The sequence below is a fragment of the Lepeophtheirus salmonis genome, chromosome 12 (assembly GCF_016086655.4).
Source record: "Lepeophtheirus salmonis chromosome 12, UVic_Lsal_1.4, whole genome shotgun sequence".
In the NCBI taxonomy this organism is placed as follows: domain Eukaryota; kingdom Metazoa; phylum Arthropoda; class Copepoda; order Siphonostomatoida; family Caligidae; genus Lepeophtheirus; species Lepeophtheirus salmonis.
Genome location: NC_052142.2, coordinates 11581699 through 11601477, shown reverse-complemented (window position 1 = coordinate 11601477; position 19779 = coordinate 11581699). Strand labels below are relative to the sequence as shown.

Here is a 19779-nt window from a genome sequence, read left to right as displayed (position 1 = left end):
AATTATCCTTGTTCAGATTTATTTGAGTTTTAAGACTTGTAATAGCTTCAGTGAGAACACCTTTCATTCCTGAATAGCTGTTCTTGGTTTTGGTTGCCATCTTTAATTAATTACAAAGTCCAATGCACTAACAACAACGATCAATTTGAATCACGTCCCACAAAGATATACACTTCACACAATATATCTACTTGTTAACGGAACTTTTCCGAATAAACACAACCTCTCACCATCCAGCCTTAATATGTGTTCTCTCAATTTTATCAATCTTCCTTATTTGTCGTTTTCAAGATATTATTCTCATTATACGGGGATTAGTAATTTCGAATACATTCTTAGGTTGATGAATGAATAAGAATTCAATTCGATGAAGACGAGATGCCACTGTTAAAAGTATAGTGTTGTTTTCTTCTTGAAGAAGTTGCATTCAAGATGAAGAGTGACGATACTTTTGATCTTTTTGAGTGTAACTTTGAGCTCTGTTGTCCAAAGGAAACTATTTTTATTCTTTAATACATTCTTGATACATTTTGATAGATGAGCTAAGTCAAGTAAAAAGACACAGAAGCACAAAATTTCAGGTACATTTCCGTTGGATTGAGGACCTGGTCCCAAATTGTCTTGATATATATATCGGTATTTTCTGTCTTCTCCGTTGCCCTAGCAAACTTATTTCTGAAATCGTCTTTTACCAAGTGGATCCTCATCTTTCTATTTAGGATGTTATATGGACTCCCCTTCCTCTTAATTGGGTTGAGTGTGTATTCTCCAAGTTGACTGTGAACCATAATTATCAAGGGGTGAGTAGTTTCAATTTTTCGCACATCGTCTATAGTTCTCAAACTAAGAGCTGTCTTCACATTTGCAGGTATTTGTATTTGGAGAAGCTCACTCTCATGGCCTACCTCTAGCCAATACATCTTCTTCGTCTCTTTGGGTTGGCTTTTAATCTCTCTTCATGGTGAATATTTAAATTCTTTTTGCCCCATGTGCATTATTCTTTGCCACGGAAAAATAAGCACCCCTCTTTTGCCATGATAGCAATAAGATAATCCAGTGTGTCCTAATATCAATACTACCAAGGCCGCCTCGACACTTTGGACTGAATAGTCTTCTCAATCCTACCGTTTTAGGTAAACAAATAAGTTCCTTCCCTTTCTGCCTCCGTATCTGACTATGTATTTCGTTATAGGTCGTACATCTCAGAATATGGTTCACTTTTGAAATGACTACCATGTTACAATATTTAATTCGCTCTAAAATGGCGAGTTTATGTTTTCTTATTTCTTGAATTGAGTGATTTATATTTTAATTTATTCTTTCTATATTTTCAGTAGTTGTATCTCTAAAGGGGATTGGATTTCCAAACACAATGGCTATGTCTTTTATTTTCAACAATTTTAGGGTATGAGGTATTGTTGACATATTTGTAATTAATTGAGATTTTGATATATTTATTTTCAGGCCTGACTTCTTTCGAAAGTTGTCAAGTGTACTATGGAGCTTTGAAGCATTATCCGTGATGTTTTTTCCACCAAGAATAACTGTACAATCGTCTGCAAAAAAATATATTGGTAATGCTTCCACCTCCAAAGACCACTCCCTCCAGCTTGGCGTCCATAATTTTTTTGGATCTTGCTATGAAAATGAGAAAAAGATCCCCTGGCCTCACACCTCTTTCCAATCTTATTTTTGGGCCACCCTTTATATCTATAGTCGACTCTGCACCATCTAGTATATTACTCATTGCAGCGCAAAATATGTCAGGAAATTTTCTTTTCGCCATTTCTTCCATTATAAAGAAATGCTCTATAGAGCACATTATTGTTAAACTTTTTGGGAAATGTTTATTAGAGGGGAAATTAGGATATTCCACTACAAAAGATGCAAATAAAAATTCATGGAATTTGTTGGAAGAAGGTGATGATTCTTTTACTCAGAAACGGAGTGGATCAATGAGTTCTAATCCACTGAATTCAACTGACTCATTTACAAGTCCAAGGACGAATAAAATAAATAAGCTTTTAAGTACATTTTAATTACTTTTATAATCTTTTCTCTTAGTGTGAATTTAAAAGCGTCATTCTTTCTTTCATACGAGATTTAGGAATTCACATTAAGAGAAAAGATTATAAAAGTAATTAAACTTATACATTTTTGGAAAATGGCGAGTTATCACAGTATTCCCAAAACTTATAAGATTTACGAATCTAACTCAAATGAGAAAAGAAAGGATGTAGCAATTTTAACAAAAATAGGTATGGAAGTCAGTGATAGCTTCAGCCATATATGTGGAAATCTCTGCAAGGTCCAAACAGATTTCAATTATTGGATATTTGATGTTTAATTATTCAAAACTACTTTCTCCACTTGTGGAGAGCTGTGACATAATATTTGCTGGTCATTTTAAGTTACGTTTTAAGAATGACAACTCCACAGCAAAAGTCAAAAGTAGCCATAAGGCGTCCGCAGTACTCAGGGCTATGATGTTGAAAAAGAAGATTATTGACCGACCATACTTTTTGAATAACAAAGATAATACATTCTCAACTAAAACAAAGAAAAAGAAAATCGTGACATCAACGCTGGACATGTGCCTCATTCATTAGTAGTAATGAGGGATGCAAACTATCGAAGATTTATATTCTGCAAAACTTTATCTGTGATCAAAAAATCAATGCTTATAGAATTTGCCACTACGAATGAGAGGAGACACAATAGAAGATGGATTCTGAATAGCACCATTCTGAAAGATAGTGTATACATAGAAAAACTACATTATGTAATTGTCAACACTAAGATTCGGACAATGGAGGGAGTGGAGATTTCTAGGGAGTTAAAAAACATTAAAAAAATTGTAAAGTATTTTACATGAGCCAAAGCCACCCAAAAAGAAAAAATTTAAAAATCCATAAATATGATATCTCAAAATTATTCATAAAAATTATAGGGGCAATCTATCAGATTTAAAATTCAAGGAAATTAACCAATGTAGGAAGAATAAGTACTCTACTCAAGACATTGGCAAACCCACAATCTCAGTGGGGGGACTTATTTAATAACAATAATGAACTAAAAGAAAGTAAGTCAGATGTTAACCCTATTGTTATTGACTTCTACGAAAAACTCTAGGCATGCAAATATTCCTATGGGGGAAATAATAGTAAGGAATACTGATTGAACAGGACAGATTTTGTCACTGTTGCCCTATAGTGTCATATATTCTTGATTCAGTATTGATGACCAAAAAATATTTTAATGAAAAAGATATTATCATGCAAAAGGACGATATCACCTGGTTTATTGGGGATAGGTTTTGAAATATATCAAATGTTTAGCACCGATTTAAAAAAAAAGTCTTTGAACATATACTTTTACCAGGATTCTTTCCTCCATTTGTGAGTGAAGGCCTACTCATAACAATTCCAAAAACAAAAAAGGACAAAGAGCACCGATGTGTCAAAAATTTGAAACCCATAAACCTACCTAGCACAATTTATAAAATATTCTATCATGTGGTCGCCGAAAGGCTGAAATAGACACTCACTGAAATTATTAGCAAGTATCAGAGAGGTTTTATAAAAGGGTGTAAGATTGAAGACGTCAACACTAATTTACAAACAGCGTTCGAAAAAAGTAACAACTTCACTATGATTACCCTCGTTTTTGAAACAGCATTTGATTCAATATTTTTTCCAAAACTAAGTGCAGTAGGTTCTATAAATAAACTTGTCTCTAATAAAAACAAAACGTTCCAATTGTTTGAACTATCTTGTTTCCTAAATAAACCTCTAGCTGATGCATTTACAGAAGTGAATCCTTCGCTTTTGAAAAATGGTATGGGAGTTCTTAGAGACCTGGAGGGATTGTATCATAATCTTCTGGCTACATTGGCTTTTAAAAGACTTACGTGGTTATAAAGGAAAAACAATTACAATCTACCTTGTTTAAATGATTTCTCATTCAGGAGTCGGGTAAAATCGATCCAAACATTATGGGTGCAGTCGTCATTGGATGCGGTAAAGTAGGTATTAAGTTGCAGGAGCGTTGATGTCTCCACTCCTCCGGCTTGTATGAGCTACGCAAATCATATTTTGACTACACCTGAGAAATGGTTCACCTATCGAGTAGTGACAGGAACACTGGATGTATCATAATATTGATCAGATGACCTTAATTGCTATTTCTGCCATTAAGAAAGAGAAACAGCTTCACACCTTCTGTTGGAGTCTTCAGTTTTAAAACATTGATAATGGAATATAATAAGGTTTCCTTGATATTTAGGAGAACAGTAGCGGATAAATTTAATACCCATGGATCAGGGTTCTTTGGTACTGAGGAAATTTGAGGCGGTGGAGTTTAAACTGCCTTGTGGCCCAGCACTTCACCTCTTTAATCTGAGGTCCGAGCTGTATTTTGGGATATTAGAGAGATTTTTTTGATTGCTCAGGGTAGCGGCGGATAAATTTAACTTGACTCCGGCCCAGCAGCTCACCTAGAGAACCATTGGGCCAGGATATATTATAGTTTATTAGAATGGTTCTATCCAGACATGTTTCTTCATCATTCAATAGGATTATCGTCCGAATATAACATAAATTGCAATGAAATGGCACACGATAATATTGTCTTCCAATGAAATTACTCACAATCATATTGCTTTGCGATAATATTACACACAACGTATTGTCTCACAATGATAATGTTCATAACGATATTACCACGCAACATTGTTACCCCAACGTTTTAGTACGTAATTTCCTTACCAAAATAATTTTACTGCCCCCCCCTAAGGAAAAGAAAATTATACGTAAAAACGCTACATAAAACTGTATAAACTTGAATCTCTTTCAAACTACTTAATATATATTAGTATTACATAATTATCTGTTAGTTGATTGTTTGGGGGAGATGTGAGGTCATATCATTAGAAGATTAATGGGAATAAAACATGTATGTATATAATTTAAGAATGTATCTTTGTATAGAATATATATGTATTAGTATCAAAAAAATTGTCTATCAATAGAAACGTTGTAAGTTGATAACTCAAGAATGACTTATTTATGATTTATGAATTAGTTGAATTCTTCATTACATATTGTTTCAATATATCCATATTATACCATGATTTTTATTAGAATAAATTCGATTATACTCTTTATCAACTACTAGAACTATACAAAAAAAAAAAAAAAAAAATGAGTCGTAAATCTCACTTCTTCTTATAAAGTAATGTGGATCAAATTGTTGTATTTTAGTTTTTGGTTCATAACTATACAGTTTCAAAAGCTTAATTTTTCTATGGAATACTTAAATGTACACCATACCAAAGTTAAAAGAAATACAAGGTTAGCCCATCATGTAATTGGGCTTGCTACAGTTTTCAATCTGATGTATTGTACCGACTGCTAGGCAAGATATACAGATTTTGTCAAAACATACAACCCCTCATAGTCTATGTTGTCAATATTGATATAATTTTTAATTCCATTTATAGAATCCGACTGCCGTGAAGGTAAAACAAATTTGGAAGAAACAAGCAACCACTTGTCTACGATGATGTCATATTAAACTCGTGGTGGAAGTCAAACGCCAGTCGAACACTTGTTATGGTATAACCTTGTATTTCTATTAACCTTGGAACACATTATGAGTTATAAAACTTAATAAGTTTAATGAAATTTATTTAAATTAGAAGAATCAGACAGAAGTGATAAATCTCATAGCAATAAAAAGCGATGTAAAGTTCCAAATGACACGAAAAACTTCTCCAAAATGATCTTATTAATTCAATTATTTATTTCAAGTGCTCAAATAATAAGGTTGACAATGCATTGGAAACAATAAAAAATGGATATCTACAGATATGATCCCGAATGTGATTATGTTTTAGTCTCATATGATACAGAAGTCTTTCTGGGAAAATTCATTGAACATGTGGAGAACAGTTACAAGATTAGCTGAATGGTAAAATCTGGAATTTATCATTCGATATGGACGGATTTTATTTATTGAATTGCAGTACAGAAGATGTGTAGGTAATTAGATCGAGAAGAAAATATCTGGATTATATTTGGTCCATCAAGGGATAACACAGTTCCTATTTTTATGAAAATTAAGTTAATTAGTCATATAATAATTTATGAAAATCAAAAGAACGATATATGTAAAATAAAAAATAAAACTAGTGTTAAAAAAATAAAAATACAAACCGGTAAATTCTTCATTTCGTAAAATTTATCATAATTCCTCATTTTAAAATGGACATCTAAACAGCGGTAAGTTAAAAAGAATTAATATAAAAATATATGTAGGAGTCCAAATACTGCAAGTACAAGTCTACTCTCAAGTTTTTTCTCACATACCCAAGTCATTATATATTTTCAAATTTAGCAAATATTCACATATTTAGTATTTGATTTCGATTGCAAGTCGAATCGTACGTCTTAGTTTTATGGTCCAAATCAAGTCGCAAGTCTTTAATTGTAAGATCAAGTCGGATCTGAAGTCTTCAAAATGTAGACTAAATTCCAAGTCGAGTCTCAATTCCATGTTTTACCTCTTGTACAATCTCTACCGGTGTTAAAGTTGTACATATACAGAAACTGTTTAGAGTAGAATTATTTGTAAATAGATAATGAAACATTAATAATTTCTAGATTTTTTCTGTACGATTTCTTGAATGAAAATTTCATACTAATAGTAAATATATAAAAGTACTAGAAATATTAGCCGGCATTGCTCAGAGTTATTAGTTGTTAACTTACATAAAAATTAGGGCCCAATAATATGGAAGATAACTCCTAACAAATCTTTGGTATTACTCTCCATTTTTCATGAGCACACTTACACGTAGCTACTCATTCAATACTTCGATTTACTCTCCTAAAGAATAAAATTAATAAAAAAAAGCTTGGGGATTTTTTTAGATGATTGGATGAGTCACAGGGAACTTTAAATAATTTCTAAACCTCATCTAAAGTTAAATTTTATACAAAGTACTCACTTTTTTTTCATTTTTAATGCAAGTTGAAATAAACACCTACGAAATTCCATACATTTAATGTAGTGCTCCCCTCTATTATACTCTTTTTCATTTATACTGTATTGGTATATTATATACCTAAGGGTGATAATTTTGATAAGAATAGAAAAGGGTGCGAGGAGAAGAGAAGAAATACTTATGGCATCATTGATTAAATAATATACATCTTCTTCTATCAATCATGAACGTAATTATTCCCGCCTTTATTATTCAATATTAATATAATATTAGATGGTGATAGTCTATAGAAAACTGAATAAAATGCCTAAAATAACGTCGCCTTCTGTCTGGATTTATGAAAATGGAGGCCTAGGAATTTGTAAAATACTTACTGGATGAGAAACAGATGGTTTTTCGGATTTGTCGATATAAATATGCCTTTAGTCCCCTGTCTAGAATTACACGCCACTCATTATCCTCATCTCATAACAAGACTCAAGAGTATGGATATTCATCTATAAAATCAATTTAACGATGAATACATCAAGTCAGACTTTAACTTTGATCTCACAACGATGCTTATTGCATGTAATATAACCTTATCCATTGCTAATCATCTACGTTCAAAAAATTTATGGAGAAATACAAGGGTAAACATATCCCTTCCCGAGGAACCATCATTAAATTAATGGAGGATGTTGTTACTGATGTCATTTATAGAAATACATATAAAAATGTTTTGAGTCATCCACACCAAATGAAGATCAAGTTATCAGTAAAAAGTATTTACGAATATCGAAATGGAACTCTGAATTTTGTACTATCTCACAGTAAGTATTCAATTTTTTTTTAAATCTAACCATAAAATATGATTCTATTTTAGCTAAACATATCAAGAATTATGATACACAACTCAGTAAAGGGCAAAAACAACTGCTTAAATGGTCACAACAACGGGGGTAGTAGCTTTGGATGGTTGCAACTAGTTTGTCTGAGACTACTTACTTCGCTGTAAGACTTGGGTATGATAATTAGGTTTTCCAATGTTACATAGTCAATAAATATTACTTTTTTATCACTTAAGGCTTAGCTATGGTTGATGGGCTCCAAGAAATGGTGTTCAGAAAACTCATAAAAGGCAAAAACAACTGTTTAAATGGTCACAACAACGAGGGTAGTTACATTGGGTGTTGCATTATAATTAACAATTGTGTATATCCTTCATGATAATAGTATGTTGTTATATAAGCATAAAATAACGGGGAAAATCTTTTTGATGCTCTTAATAGGGAGTAATATCGCCGGACATTACTACATAATTAGCTTTTGCTCTAAATCTTTAAAATGAATTTATTTCTAACATTTTTTTATTAATATATTTATTGTCTAATTTTATGATTTTGACATTTACTTTATTATTAATAATTAGTTAGATCTCATCGGTAAAGATATATCTATCCTGTGCACAATTGTTTATAGCAACTTCCACATGAAGAAGAAGGGTGATTATCTTTTTAATTAAACTTCATGTCTCGCTTGTGTATTGCAACCTAAAGTTATGACATATTTAACTGAATTCCGATGTTAGAACAAGAAAAAATTATCTGGATCATTCTATTATTTCAATATTCTGTATTTATAATTTATTATTATTAATAGTTATATGATTTTAATTGTTTAATTTTGTATATTTAACTTAAATGTTTAATGGTTTATTTTTTAGTATGTAGATTATATTTAATTAAAGCCTTCTTTTTTAAACTTTGAGCTTCAAATATATTTCAAATACTCTACTCTGTTGTTTCATTAGCTATTATTCTGAGAATAAGGTTCATAATGAATTACAATTTCATGGAGTGTGACGTTTTCAAATCTACTGTAACGGATAAAAAACGTCGAAGTCAATTATACGTAGTATATCTTCATTAAACATTTTGCTAATAAATACATTCGTTATACCCCTCAAAAATCATAATAAAGCAGGCAGATGATAATCACATCAGTATTTTAAACAATGATACCATATGTCTTTCCCCCCCCCTTCTCCTTGCACGCGTTTTTCTCTACAATATTATCAACTATATATACCTATGGCTTGTACTCGCTCACCCTTTTTCTGTTCCTTCGTACATGCAAAAAATTTCCTTTCACCGTTCCTTTTTTAATAATTTATTTATTCATTTAATATTTATCTAGTATAAAATGTCCAACCTACAAAATACTCAGTAATAAATAAAGCCGTTTTGTTTCTCAATATATAAAAATGAACTTCGAGGGCGTAACTTTCTAAAACCAATACAAGCAATCCCAGGGCTCCAATATACTGGTAAAAATTATTCCTTCAATTTTTATAAAATGGTACCCCATCTATTCACATTTTTTTTTGAACAGACTCAAAATAGTGAGTTTTTTAGGAATACCTCAAAAAGTTTATAAACTAGTACTTTTATTCAAAGAGATATCCAATATATTTTCAACAGCCGCCCTTCTTTAAAAAACAGGTGAACATACATATTTTCTCACCTTATTACTAGCAAGACAGACCCGTGACATAGACAATATAGGCAAATGCTGAGGGCGCCCTTCATTCTGGGGGTGCCATAATGGGTTCGAAAAAAAGAGGTAAGCCCGAATCTAACCTAAATTTCGGGTCAGGTTCAATTTTTCAAACATGATTGTTGAGCCAAGTTGTGCCCATAACGGCCTGGTCGGGTTTTAATTTTTAATTGTCAGCTCCAGTCAGGTTTCATTTATCTGAATGAATTTTTTTGGTGATTTTTTTTGTAGTCAAGGTGAATAGAAATACAAGGTTATACCATAGCTCATTTACGACTGATGTTTGACTTCCAATACGCTTTTAATATTAACGTCATAGTGGATGAGTGGTTGAGTGTTTTGTCCAAATGTCTTTTTCTTGCACAGCAGTAGGTACGCTATATTAAATTGAAAAATTTAGCAAATGTGACGTCATAGCCTGTGAGTGGTTGTGAGTTTTGTCAAAATCTGCCCGTCTTGCGCAGCAGTCGGTACAATACATCAGATGGAAAATTCTACCAAGCCCAATTACATGATGGTCTAACCTTGTATTTCTATTAATATGGGGTGCAATAATCTTTGCAAAAAATAGTCAAAAAGCGACTCCTTATAGATAATAAGCAAATGAACACGGTTCATTTTTTTTTTGTCGTTCGGCATTTATTTGTTCAAAAACGAATTTAAATCTTATAGCTAATGAAATTTTAAGATCTTAAGTGATTGGACAACAAAACTTTGTTGTCAAATATTTTAACAACAATTTTTTCTCCACTTTCAGAGCCGAAACACTTTAAGTTTTTATCGACTTATTCTATAAAATCAACTAAAAACCATAAAAACGTTTTCAAGTTATGCTACATATCACTTATCTTGCTCATTGTAAAACGGGATTCTAATGCTTAGCCCTGATAAAACTGCAAATATCAACACTCTGGTCTTTAAAGTTAAGAAAAAGTTTAGAATACTGGTGATTCCAAGCGCAAATTGCAAAACCAAGCGCTGATTAATGACCAAGAAGGAAATAATGATGCAATCCAAACAGATAAAGATAATATGAATAATGAGTTTTTTTACTCAGAAATGCTAATGATTGAACACTATTTAAATTAGATCCAAATAGCCATTAAATTATTTAAAGAAAGAACGCCACTACTTACAAGTGTAACGATAATTGAAAATATATATTAGAATACACATTCTCCCATGAAAACTAAATGTCTGGAGATGATTTATAAAAACAAAAGTTACATCTTACTGAGGGAATTGGTGCCAGAAATAATCAATAACCATAGTAAGTGCCTGAAATACAAAAACCATCGTATTATAAACAGTGACATCCTGATGGATTTTAGTAGTATAATTAAGAAACATAAATGTACTGAAAAGTTTTAGTCTCACAAGGTTTTTTATGATCATCATATGAAATTTTGACTTCTTATTGATTGGAGCTTACAATTAAGCTAATACAGTGATCCCATAAATCCAATAAATTATATTAATATAATTAATTAGTATTTTTTACTAATTGTACTTTAAGTTTATACACTATAGTAATTACAAACTATAATAAAATAAGATTTTGTATATGGGTAATTTTTACTAGAATAGATAACAAATGTAAGAAATAAAATATCTAATTTCGAAGATATTTATTAATATTTTTGTCACCAAACATTTTGAGCTTTTTGGATTGCGTCACTGCTTTCTATAGATTATTTGATGAATTGAAGTGCTTAACGCAGTAATAAAATATTGCGTGAGGATAGGCGCGAGTGGTAGAGGAATTTCGAATTAAGCAGTAAATCTCCGTTTTTAATCACAAGCATTCTTCACTTCAGAGATTAAAGTTTTGGTATTTGTGAATTGATCAGGAAAAATAATTTATATTCTGTTTAAACTATGATCAAGATAAGGATACATTTCATTATTAATTACTTATTTTAAAAAGTTTTGCCATATTTTTATACGATATGCAACCGTATAAAAACCTTCTGTTTTTCGCCTTTGAACTCGTACTCCAAAACGTTTCTAATACTATTGATTGGAACATCTGTAATCGTTTTGCTATTGGCTCTTTTTAAATTCTCCAAATTAATTAAGTAAGGTCGACCTATAAAATGATCCTCTGGAGTACCAATCAATACTGGAGTTATGGTATGCTATCTTTAATTTTTACTTTTATTATATGGGACATCACAGCATGTCTTTCAGATTCCATTGACTATATGATAACTTAGATAGACGGAAGGGCTTATCCCATTTATATTTGTATGAATTTTACAAAATTGAGAAGACTAACTTTATAGAGTGGAACATTGAAGGAAACAAAAGTCTTGGTCATATCATATATGAAATTATTGGTTTCAGAATTTGCTTCAATTACATTCTTTAAATATATGTCCAAGTTCATCTTGTAAATAATACTTTTAGTTGTTTTAAAATTAAAGGCACAAAGACTGCATGTCAAATACTTGGAGACATCGTCGTATTTCGAAACTTTTTAATTTCCATTTTTCGCGATCAAGGATGCTAATTTAAATTGATGTCGCATATTTCAATTGATATTTTTATTTCCGGAGATATAAGAAGACAAGAAAGTTTGATGCTGCCAGCTCTAACATTCTTATTATTTTAGTAGCACATTACAGCAAAATTTAATACGGCTGGAGTATAGTGATACTACTATAAATACATTTGTAATTCTTGAATATCGGCTAAGCTGAAATTTCACTTGATTTAGCTTGAAAAATTCATTTTGATGAATTTTCCAAAAGTTGTAACAATCAATTAAGTTTCTTATCCAATAGAAATTTAGAGATTTTCGTGGATAAACGAAATCCATATCCCCCAGTCCTTCGAAGTTCAAGGGGTTATGGAGTCTCTGGTGGTTTTTATATATTTCTTGTTACTGTTTTCAAGTAGAAATATTCTATCAATTAGATTTCTTTAGAAATACTTTTATTCAAAAGTGTAAGACGGAAGAAATGAGTTACTTTAAGAGTAATATGCATATTTCATGTCCTGATCCTATCCAATAGGTTTATTTTGAAATAAAAGAAATAACACGTTGCACTCCTAATTCTCTTACAAATCTCTTCCCATTCATTGGGCAAGAGATTTGTGAATCCAGGATCCCAAAAGTTGTAACTTTTAATTTAAATTTAAAATAAGAACAAGCCTTTCCAAATAATCTGTTATGAGGATTGATAAGCTCACTTTTATCTTTATTCAACAACAGACCAGATGATTGATTGATTAGATTGTTTTGTACGGAGTCCTGCAAAATATAGTTGTTAAGTCCTCTGCATAACATAGGCATTTCAAATTCGAGTGAGGCAACTGAGAGCCTCTTATTTCATCTCTGTAATCTATGTCTTGTATTAGCCCATCAATGTAAATAATAAAAGTATAAAAGGCAAAGGGTCTTCCAGACAAACATCCCTATTGCTTTAAAAATAGCCGAATTTTGTATTACATTTAATTAGTTATTATTACGCACAAAGGTAACTGAAACCATACGAATGATAGAATCTACGAATCCTTTTCACAGAGTTTTTATGATATACTCATACAAGGAATACTTAAAACTTCTGGAAAGGAGAGAAAAATATTGCACTCACACGAGGAGGCTGGCTCTCTCTTTTTTTTTCTAACTACAAAAATGAGAAATGATTAGTATGGTGTATGAACATTGATTGATAAATTTATACGACAATTTAAAATTCATCATGATCTGAAATTAATCAACTTATTACTCAAACTTATCCTAAATTTTATTTATCCTTTAACAAAATAATTTTATTTTATACCCAGACAAATTAAAACTTAATTTATATTAATTTCAATATTAATTTAGCATATTATAATTTTTTTACCTTATTTAAAACATATTTTTTATTCCGTATGTAATGATAAAAATATAATTTTAGAAGTACGATCATCTATTAGTTCGAATGAAGTTTAGCCATATTTTTGTTGTAGTGATGGTGGCAAATATTTTATCTTAAGTATGCAACTCAAACTTCTTCATCACAACGTTGAAACTTTATGGACTATTTTAAGAATATAGATAGAGAAACAATGACGAGATGTGCAACTTGTCGATAGTATTTCACAGGATATTGGATACCATACAGGGTTAATACTCATTGTTTGTTACCTATTAAAAACTATCATAATACCCTCAACTAAATTCTAGAATATTACTAAATTTAGTGTAAACATATTTGTCAACTTAAAGGAATCTTTGATCATTGCTAAAATACTTGAACGTATCTAACTTCCACATAAGTTTATTTAGTTTATGAACGAAGTTAATTTCGAATTGAAGATATTATGATAACTAAGGGAAGTTGAGTATTTAATTTTATTATTTACTTGATTTAAGGTCATATCATAGTTATATATTTTGAGTGATGTGTAGAATTACAAGTTTTTGAATAATGATTATGCTATATATCCGAAAATACACATACTATTCCTTCCTGGTGTTGAAGAACCTCTAGAGAGAGTTATATAGTGGGGAGATTCCCTCAGAATGTTCTCAATTTGCATATCACATTGATCCAATTTTAGTGATAATATTTTATAAATTCTTCTTTTTTCGGGTTTGTAAGGATTGTTTTGAACGAGTTGAATTGTGTCAAATAAAGAAATTATTTACGTTTAAATAGAAATCTTTGGAAATTTGTTAAATATAAAGTTTTCCACTAAAGTACAACTAAGTATATTCCCTATTTTTTTTTGTTGATATGACATCTCAGAATGATTAGACGATGAAGGATTCACTTATATATATATATATTTTTTTTTTTTCAATGACTAGAACCATTTTATTTTAGAGGAAGATATCTTCAATTGATGCCTGTACCATGCTATTTATTTCTTGGTAATAACAGGCTATTCCAGTTATTGTAAATGATAAAACCGTTTTACATGTTTGATTTTCCTTTCCGTAGAATTTCCCATTAGAGTATTAATAATAAATATGGTATTTATGAAATACTATTCTGCGCAAAGGTGGTGATCCAAGAAGGTAAATATTTGGACATACCAAGTTATTCCCTCTCTGAAAACAATTATAAATATTGTTTAAATTGTGAACTTCATCGATGAGGAGATGACATCGCCTTGAACTATCTTAATGGTGAGGAATTGAGGCTTGAAGATTACCTCCACACAGATTTTGGATGTATAACTTTCTATTTACTGAGTGATTGTCAACAGAAAATGTCACAACAGTGAAACCTATTTCTCAAAGAGTCCTCATGGTGAGATTGTCCGGATTAAACAATAACTCTATTGTTAACTTTAACTTTCTTATGCCAATCCATGTACAATATCAATATAATTTTGAATAATTTGTAAAATAAAGATTTTTTATTATATTTTTACTATCATTATATAAAACAAGACATAATTAATGCTTTTAATATGTTATTTAAATTGTATTATACAAGACCTAGTTTTTAGTCATCAACAACAGTTGAGCTTCATCTTAAAACCAAATAGCTTTTAGAACGTTGTTGAGATCCAGTTTTTTTTTCAGTTCAGATATAAAAAGTTGTACTATCTCAACATGATGAGTTGTAGCAATTGAACGCGGTACACGATACATCCACTATTGTTTAAATTCTAAGAAATAAATACAAATATAAACAGGTAGACAATAGAATTTACCTATTTCATTAATTCAAAATGGATAAATTTTTGCATTAATAAACCCCTTCTTAAATCAATATTGCTGAAAAACTAAAAACAAACGCTCTTTTGTATACGCAAGATCAAGTATTTACGCTTTCAATCAGATCCAATAAATATCAAACAAAAGAAAAATGAAGTCGTTATTCCTTTTCAAACAATCATTTAAAAAAGAATAATTTTTTGGCTTTAAATTGTCCTTAAATATAATTGATATCTTCACAGGGTTAATGCTACCTCTAAATTCACTTTATTATACTTTCAAATTATCTCATAGTAACTGATCTTCAAAATTGAGTTTATGGAAAAATTGTTTAATAAAGTTGCAGTTTCTTTAGGATACGCGGACGAAAACACAGGTTGGTACTTTGATAAAAAGAGATCTAATGGAGTTAGTTAAGCTTTATGAGGAGTTGGAGAAGTCATCAGAGTAGATATCTAGAAGAAAATGTAAATAAAACAAACATTACTATTTATATTTTTTAATAACCTTTGCAAAGAAATAATTATTATAAAACTCGGAATCTGTTTGTTTTTTTTAAGTGACCAAAGACTGACTCACCAAGATAACGAAGAGTCATTATTCAGGTATAACCATCATAATTCAACTTTTCGTAAGTAAGTTCATTGGCGTAGGAGATGAATTTTTATAGGGGAACAACCAATTTCCCCAAATATCTGGACATATTTCCTAATTGCCTCCCTCCCTTTATCCTACATCTAAGTTTATTTATTATCTGAAATGCTAACCTAAATATTACTGACAAACATTTAGTTTTTAAATATATATTCATTTTTTAAAATTACTAGTAATACTCAAAATGTTATAAAACAAATTCATGAAACTCCAAATTTATCATTTTGGTTTTATTTACTATTTTATTTTATAAATGTACAAATAAATAGGTTTTTTGGGTATAGATCGCTTTCTTTTAATTTGTTATGAAAAAGAAAACTTTTTTTTTAAAGAGAAAGGCTATTATAAAGAGAGCCTTTGAAGGTCATTGTGAGAAAAAGAAACGAAAAAAAAAGAGGAGAAATATATCTCCATAAGGCGAAAAGGAACATAATAATAACATTTTTTTCTTTCAATATCAAAAGCAATTCTTTTTTTTATACTTAACGTCTATTATTTAAGATATATATACTCATGTGAAATTGAATAATGAATATATTGTGATGAGAATGATCAACTTTAGTGACATAATTCTACTTCAAGGATTAATCCAAAAAATATTCTTATTATTATAGTGTTAGATTTTCAGATGCACTTCTTCCTATTGCGTGGTAAAACTTTAATTATATCCATGCTTATTAGATTAAGAGACTAATTATACTTCAATTCATCAAAGCATCAGTAGTTACCTTGAATAAACATCCATTTTGTCAATACTGAAACTTTTTTATAGTTTTTCCTAAGTTTAATTAGTTATACATGCATTCATATATGATAATCATTATTTTAGTTTGCTTAACTGCAGAAATGTATACAATTAGTTTCTTAACGAATATATAACTTTTAAATTGATCAATTTTATACCTTTTTAATACGTTTAGCCAACATAATAAAAGAATTCTTCCTCTTTTATTTGATTTATTCTTCAGTTTTACTATGAAAATATTTTGAAGTTTAACTGAACAAGAAAAGAGAAAAAGTTCAAATTGATATAATGTCGAACATAGAAGAAGAAGAAATGAAGAATTCAGGGGTGAGGATTACTAATTATTTATCTATTTCGTCTAATTTTCATATTTGATTAAATTTCTAAAACATTTAATCAACATTTCACTAATACAAAGAGTTCTTCAGGAGGATACTCGTGCATTAAGCATACACTCTGCTGGCGGAGGAAGACGTCCGGTCAAAGTATGGAATGCTGCAAGGAATGTTAGAAAAGCTCTGGTTGTATCAACTTATGAAGAGTTCATACGAAAAGGACGTGTTAAGCTAGGCTTTGGTATATTAGAACCCTTACGAATTGTACTTGAATCTGATGGAACTCAGGTACTTGAATAATTATGAAAATTTATTGATGAGTTTAATAATTTTGTAGGTAGATGATGGCGAATACTTTCAGACGTTGAAAGAAAATTCAGTTTTTCTATTCCTTAGACCAGGTGAAGCTTGGATTCCTGGAGGGGGATGTGATGCACTTAGATCGGGTAAAAAGGTTTTCTTAATTCATATTTATATATTTTAAATTTCCTTAATTTTACAGCAATGATTGAAGCGATACCTCCGATTGTTACAGAAACACTAGTTTCATTGGGACTAATAGATCAAATACCTTCATGGAAAATAATGGATAATAAAGGTAAAGTGACAGTCGTTTTACATTGGGAAAGAGGATTAGATGGGAATTCAACAACATCAATCACTCCAAGAAAATCCTCTTCTTATACTACTCTTGCAGCTTCTAGTGGACCTCGAGTCCTTCCATCTCGATCAATTTCTCAAAGATCTACACCATGTCTAAGTCGTGATAATTCTCGAAATTCTTCTGGAGGTAGTGCTCTTCAAACTCATTCTTCACTATTATTTCAAAGTAGTTTTGATTCAAATAAGGACCAAAGATTTATTGAAACAAATACAAATAGGAGCTTAAGTAATAGTGCCCAAGTGAGTCTTATAAATCCAGAAGACGGAATACCATTATCAAAGTTACAACAATCTACTAGAGGGAATATCCTGCATTTTCCAACAATACCAGGAAATAATCATAAAGGAAGCTCTATAATTACAGGGGCGCCAAGAGTATTATCAAGGCAAGGAAGTTCGGTTGAAAGTGGAAGTATTGTTCCAATTCATTTTCATACTCCTGAATGTTGTGCTCCAGGAAGATTTTTACATCAACCCACGAGTCATTCTAAGGTATTTTTTCATAAATAAAACATACATATATATCATTCATTTAATTGTTTTTAAAGAGAGGTTCTCCACCACGAAGTTCTTCCGTGGAATGTGATTTTCATTGTTGCTCTCTACATGTTGTATCATCCGGAGAACAATTTCAAGAAAAAGAGGAACAAGGACGTTCTAAATATATAAATACATGTTTAACGGAAAATGAAGACTGTGCTCCTGTTATCAATTCACATTCTTCTGATGGAAAAAAATCTCATCTTAAAGGTGCTCATGTACGATTCTGTAACATAGATGGAGAAAACATGTCTGTAGTTGGTAACTCATCCTCTTCCTACAGACAAAAAGATGGAAAATCTTTAAGTAATTCAATCATTCAATTCAATATTGTCATGACTATAATGTATGCTCTTGTTTTAAATAGATTCTACACAAGAGTCAAGTAAATTATCAAATGGTTCTAGTCAAACTGCTATGTTTTCTTCTCAATATCATCCAACTCTGCTTTTTGAAGCTTTAACGACTCAATCTTCGATGAGTAATAGGCAAAACAGCGGAAGTAGCAGTCATGATAGTTCTGAAAGTGAAACTGACTTGTACGACGAACATGATCAAAAAGCATGTTCTAAATTCTTACTGCTCGTTGATTCACCTTCTACTTCTATTGAAACAACAAACTCCTCTCATTTATCCATTAAAGATATCGGAATTATACTTGAAAGACTCAATTCTAAAATTTTAGATGTAGAAAAATTAGACAGAGAAATAATAACAGACAAGAAGGTTTACAATTGGACAATTAAAGCAACAATTAAAGGAGAGGATCTCTGTGAAATAGGAGTTATTTATAATAACAATTATTATTCAATCGGAGAACATCCTGGGTACCAAAATGAAGCTATTTCAAATGAAAGTATAAAAGATAAAATTATTTCTGAAGAAGATGTAAGTGAAAAAATTATAGAGTGACAAAAATTGTACATGACAACCAAAACGTTGGAGCAGAAATATTGTACATTTAAGTATAATTTTAGGAGCAAGGACAACTCTTCATATAAATGTAAATCCAGAAGTGAGATACAATCATTACCAAAAAAGAATGAATTTCCGATAAGTTATGTATGTCTTTCTCCTCAAGAAAGAATGATTGAATGTATATGTTGTCAAAGGTTAAGCAAAATATTGACTTTTTGTTTATGCCAAGTCCACAATTCATCCTCCTCGTCAGAAGACACTCTTTTTAATAATAAAAAATATTAAAGCTAGGAGAATTGTACTCGCTCATTATTATACTTATATTATTTGCATGTTTTCTTCTTATGTTCCTCTGATAAGTATACTACACATAAACACAATTTCTAGTTACTGCCAAGATTGTTTTGTAACAGTAGATAAGAAAAACGATTTCATAGGAGTTTTGAAATAAAAGAAGTTAATTTTTTTTATTGAATTATTGTGCATTTATTAATAATGAAAACCTAAAGTTAATAACGTCTTAGTGGATAAGTGCATATTTGTATTGAAGAAATTAAACATTTTTTATAATTCATAAAAGTCATTTACTAAACATATTTTATTAACCTTATCAATAACTGGAGTTATGGGTAATTTTGATAAGGATACAAAAGCGTGCGAGGAGAAGGGAAGAAATACTTATAGTATCATTGACTAAAATAATAAACATCTTCCTATC

The 19779-nt window shown here is 30.5% G+C and overlaps 1 protein-coding gene and 2 long non-coding RNA genes across 9 annotated transcripts; 2 read left to right on the top strand and 1 right to left on the bottom strand.

Moving 5' to 3' along the window:
• Window positions 1-1275: 1275 nt before the first annotated feature.
• On the bottom strand, window positions 1276-16167 carry LOC121127160 (uncharacterized). 2 transcript variants are annotated; one of them, XR_011782731.1, is made up of 4 exons: window positions 15786-16167; window positions 15203-15661; window positions 13399-15143; window positions 1276-6103 (listed from the first exon to the last, which is right to left on the bottom strand). It is a non-coding gene; the product is annotated as an uncharacterized lncRNA (long non-coding RNA). The 2 variants fall into 2 exon arrangements; XR_011782730.1 differs by lacking the exon at window positions 1276-6103 and having other exon boundaries at window positions 13279-15143.
• Window positions 7191-8250, top strand: LOC139906785 (uncharacterized). The gene is made up of 3 exons (XR_011782732.1): window positions 7191-7818; window positions 7872-8010; window positions 8073-8250. It is a non-coding gene; the product is annotated as an uncharacterized lncRNA (long non-coding RNA).
• Window positions 15447-19536, top strand: Drep2 (DNA fragmentation factor-related protein 2). 6 transcript variants are annotated; one of them, XM_071892158.1, is made up of 8 exons: window positions 15594-15673; window positions 15767-15811; window positions 16829-16932; window positions 17034-17228; window positions 17278-17386; window positions 17443-18095; window positions 18152-18449; window positions 18511-19536. In XM_071892158.1, the coding sequence occupies exons 3-8, from the start codon at window positions 16894-16896 to the stop codon at window positions 19053-19055; spliced, it is 1839 nt and encodes a 612-aa protein (XP_071748259.1). In that variant the 5' UTR covers window positions 15594-15673; window positions 15767-15811; window positions 16829-16893; the 3' UTR covers window positions 19056-19536. The 6 variants fall into 6 exon arrangements, with proteins under 6 accessions (XP_071748260.1, XP_071748259.1, XP_071748262.1 ...); XM_071892159.1 differs by lacking the exons at window positions 15594-15673; window positions 15767-15811 and adding an exon at window positions 15447-15582; XM_071892161.1 differs by lacking the exons at window positions 15594-15673; window positions 15767-15811 and adding an exon at window positions 16103-16510 and having other exon boundaries at window positions 17024-17228.
• The last annotated feature ends 243 nt before the right edge of the window (window positions 19537-19779 follow it).

What these genes read in the sequence shown, in the direction of transcription:
- Drep2 (XM_071892159.1), top strand. Translation starts at nt 16,894, where the DNA reads ATGTCGAACATAGAAGAAGAAGAAATGAAGAATTCAGGG. An exon ending in TTGAATCTGATGGAACTCAG is followed by an intron (nt 17,229 to 17,277) that starts GTACTTGAATAA and finishes ATAATTTTGTAG; the next exon opens with GTAGATGATGGCGAATACTT. An exon ending in AAAAGATGGAAAATCTTTAA is followed by an intron (nt 18,450 to 18,510) that starts GTAATTCAATCA and finishes TGTTTTAAATAG; the next exon opens with ATTCTACACAAGAGTCAAGT.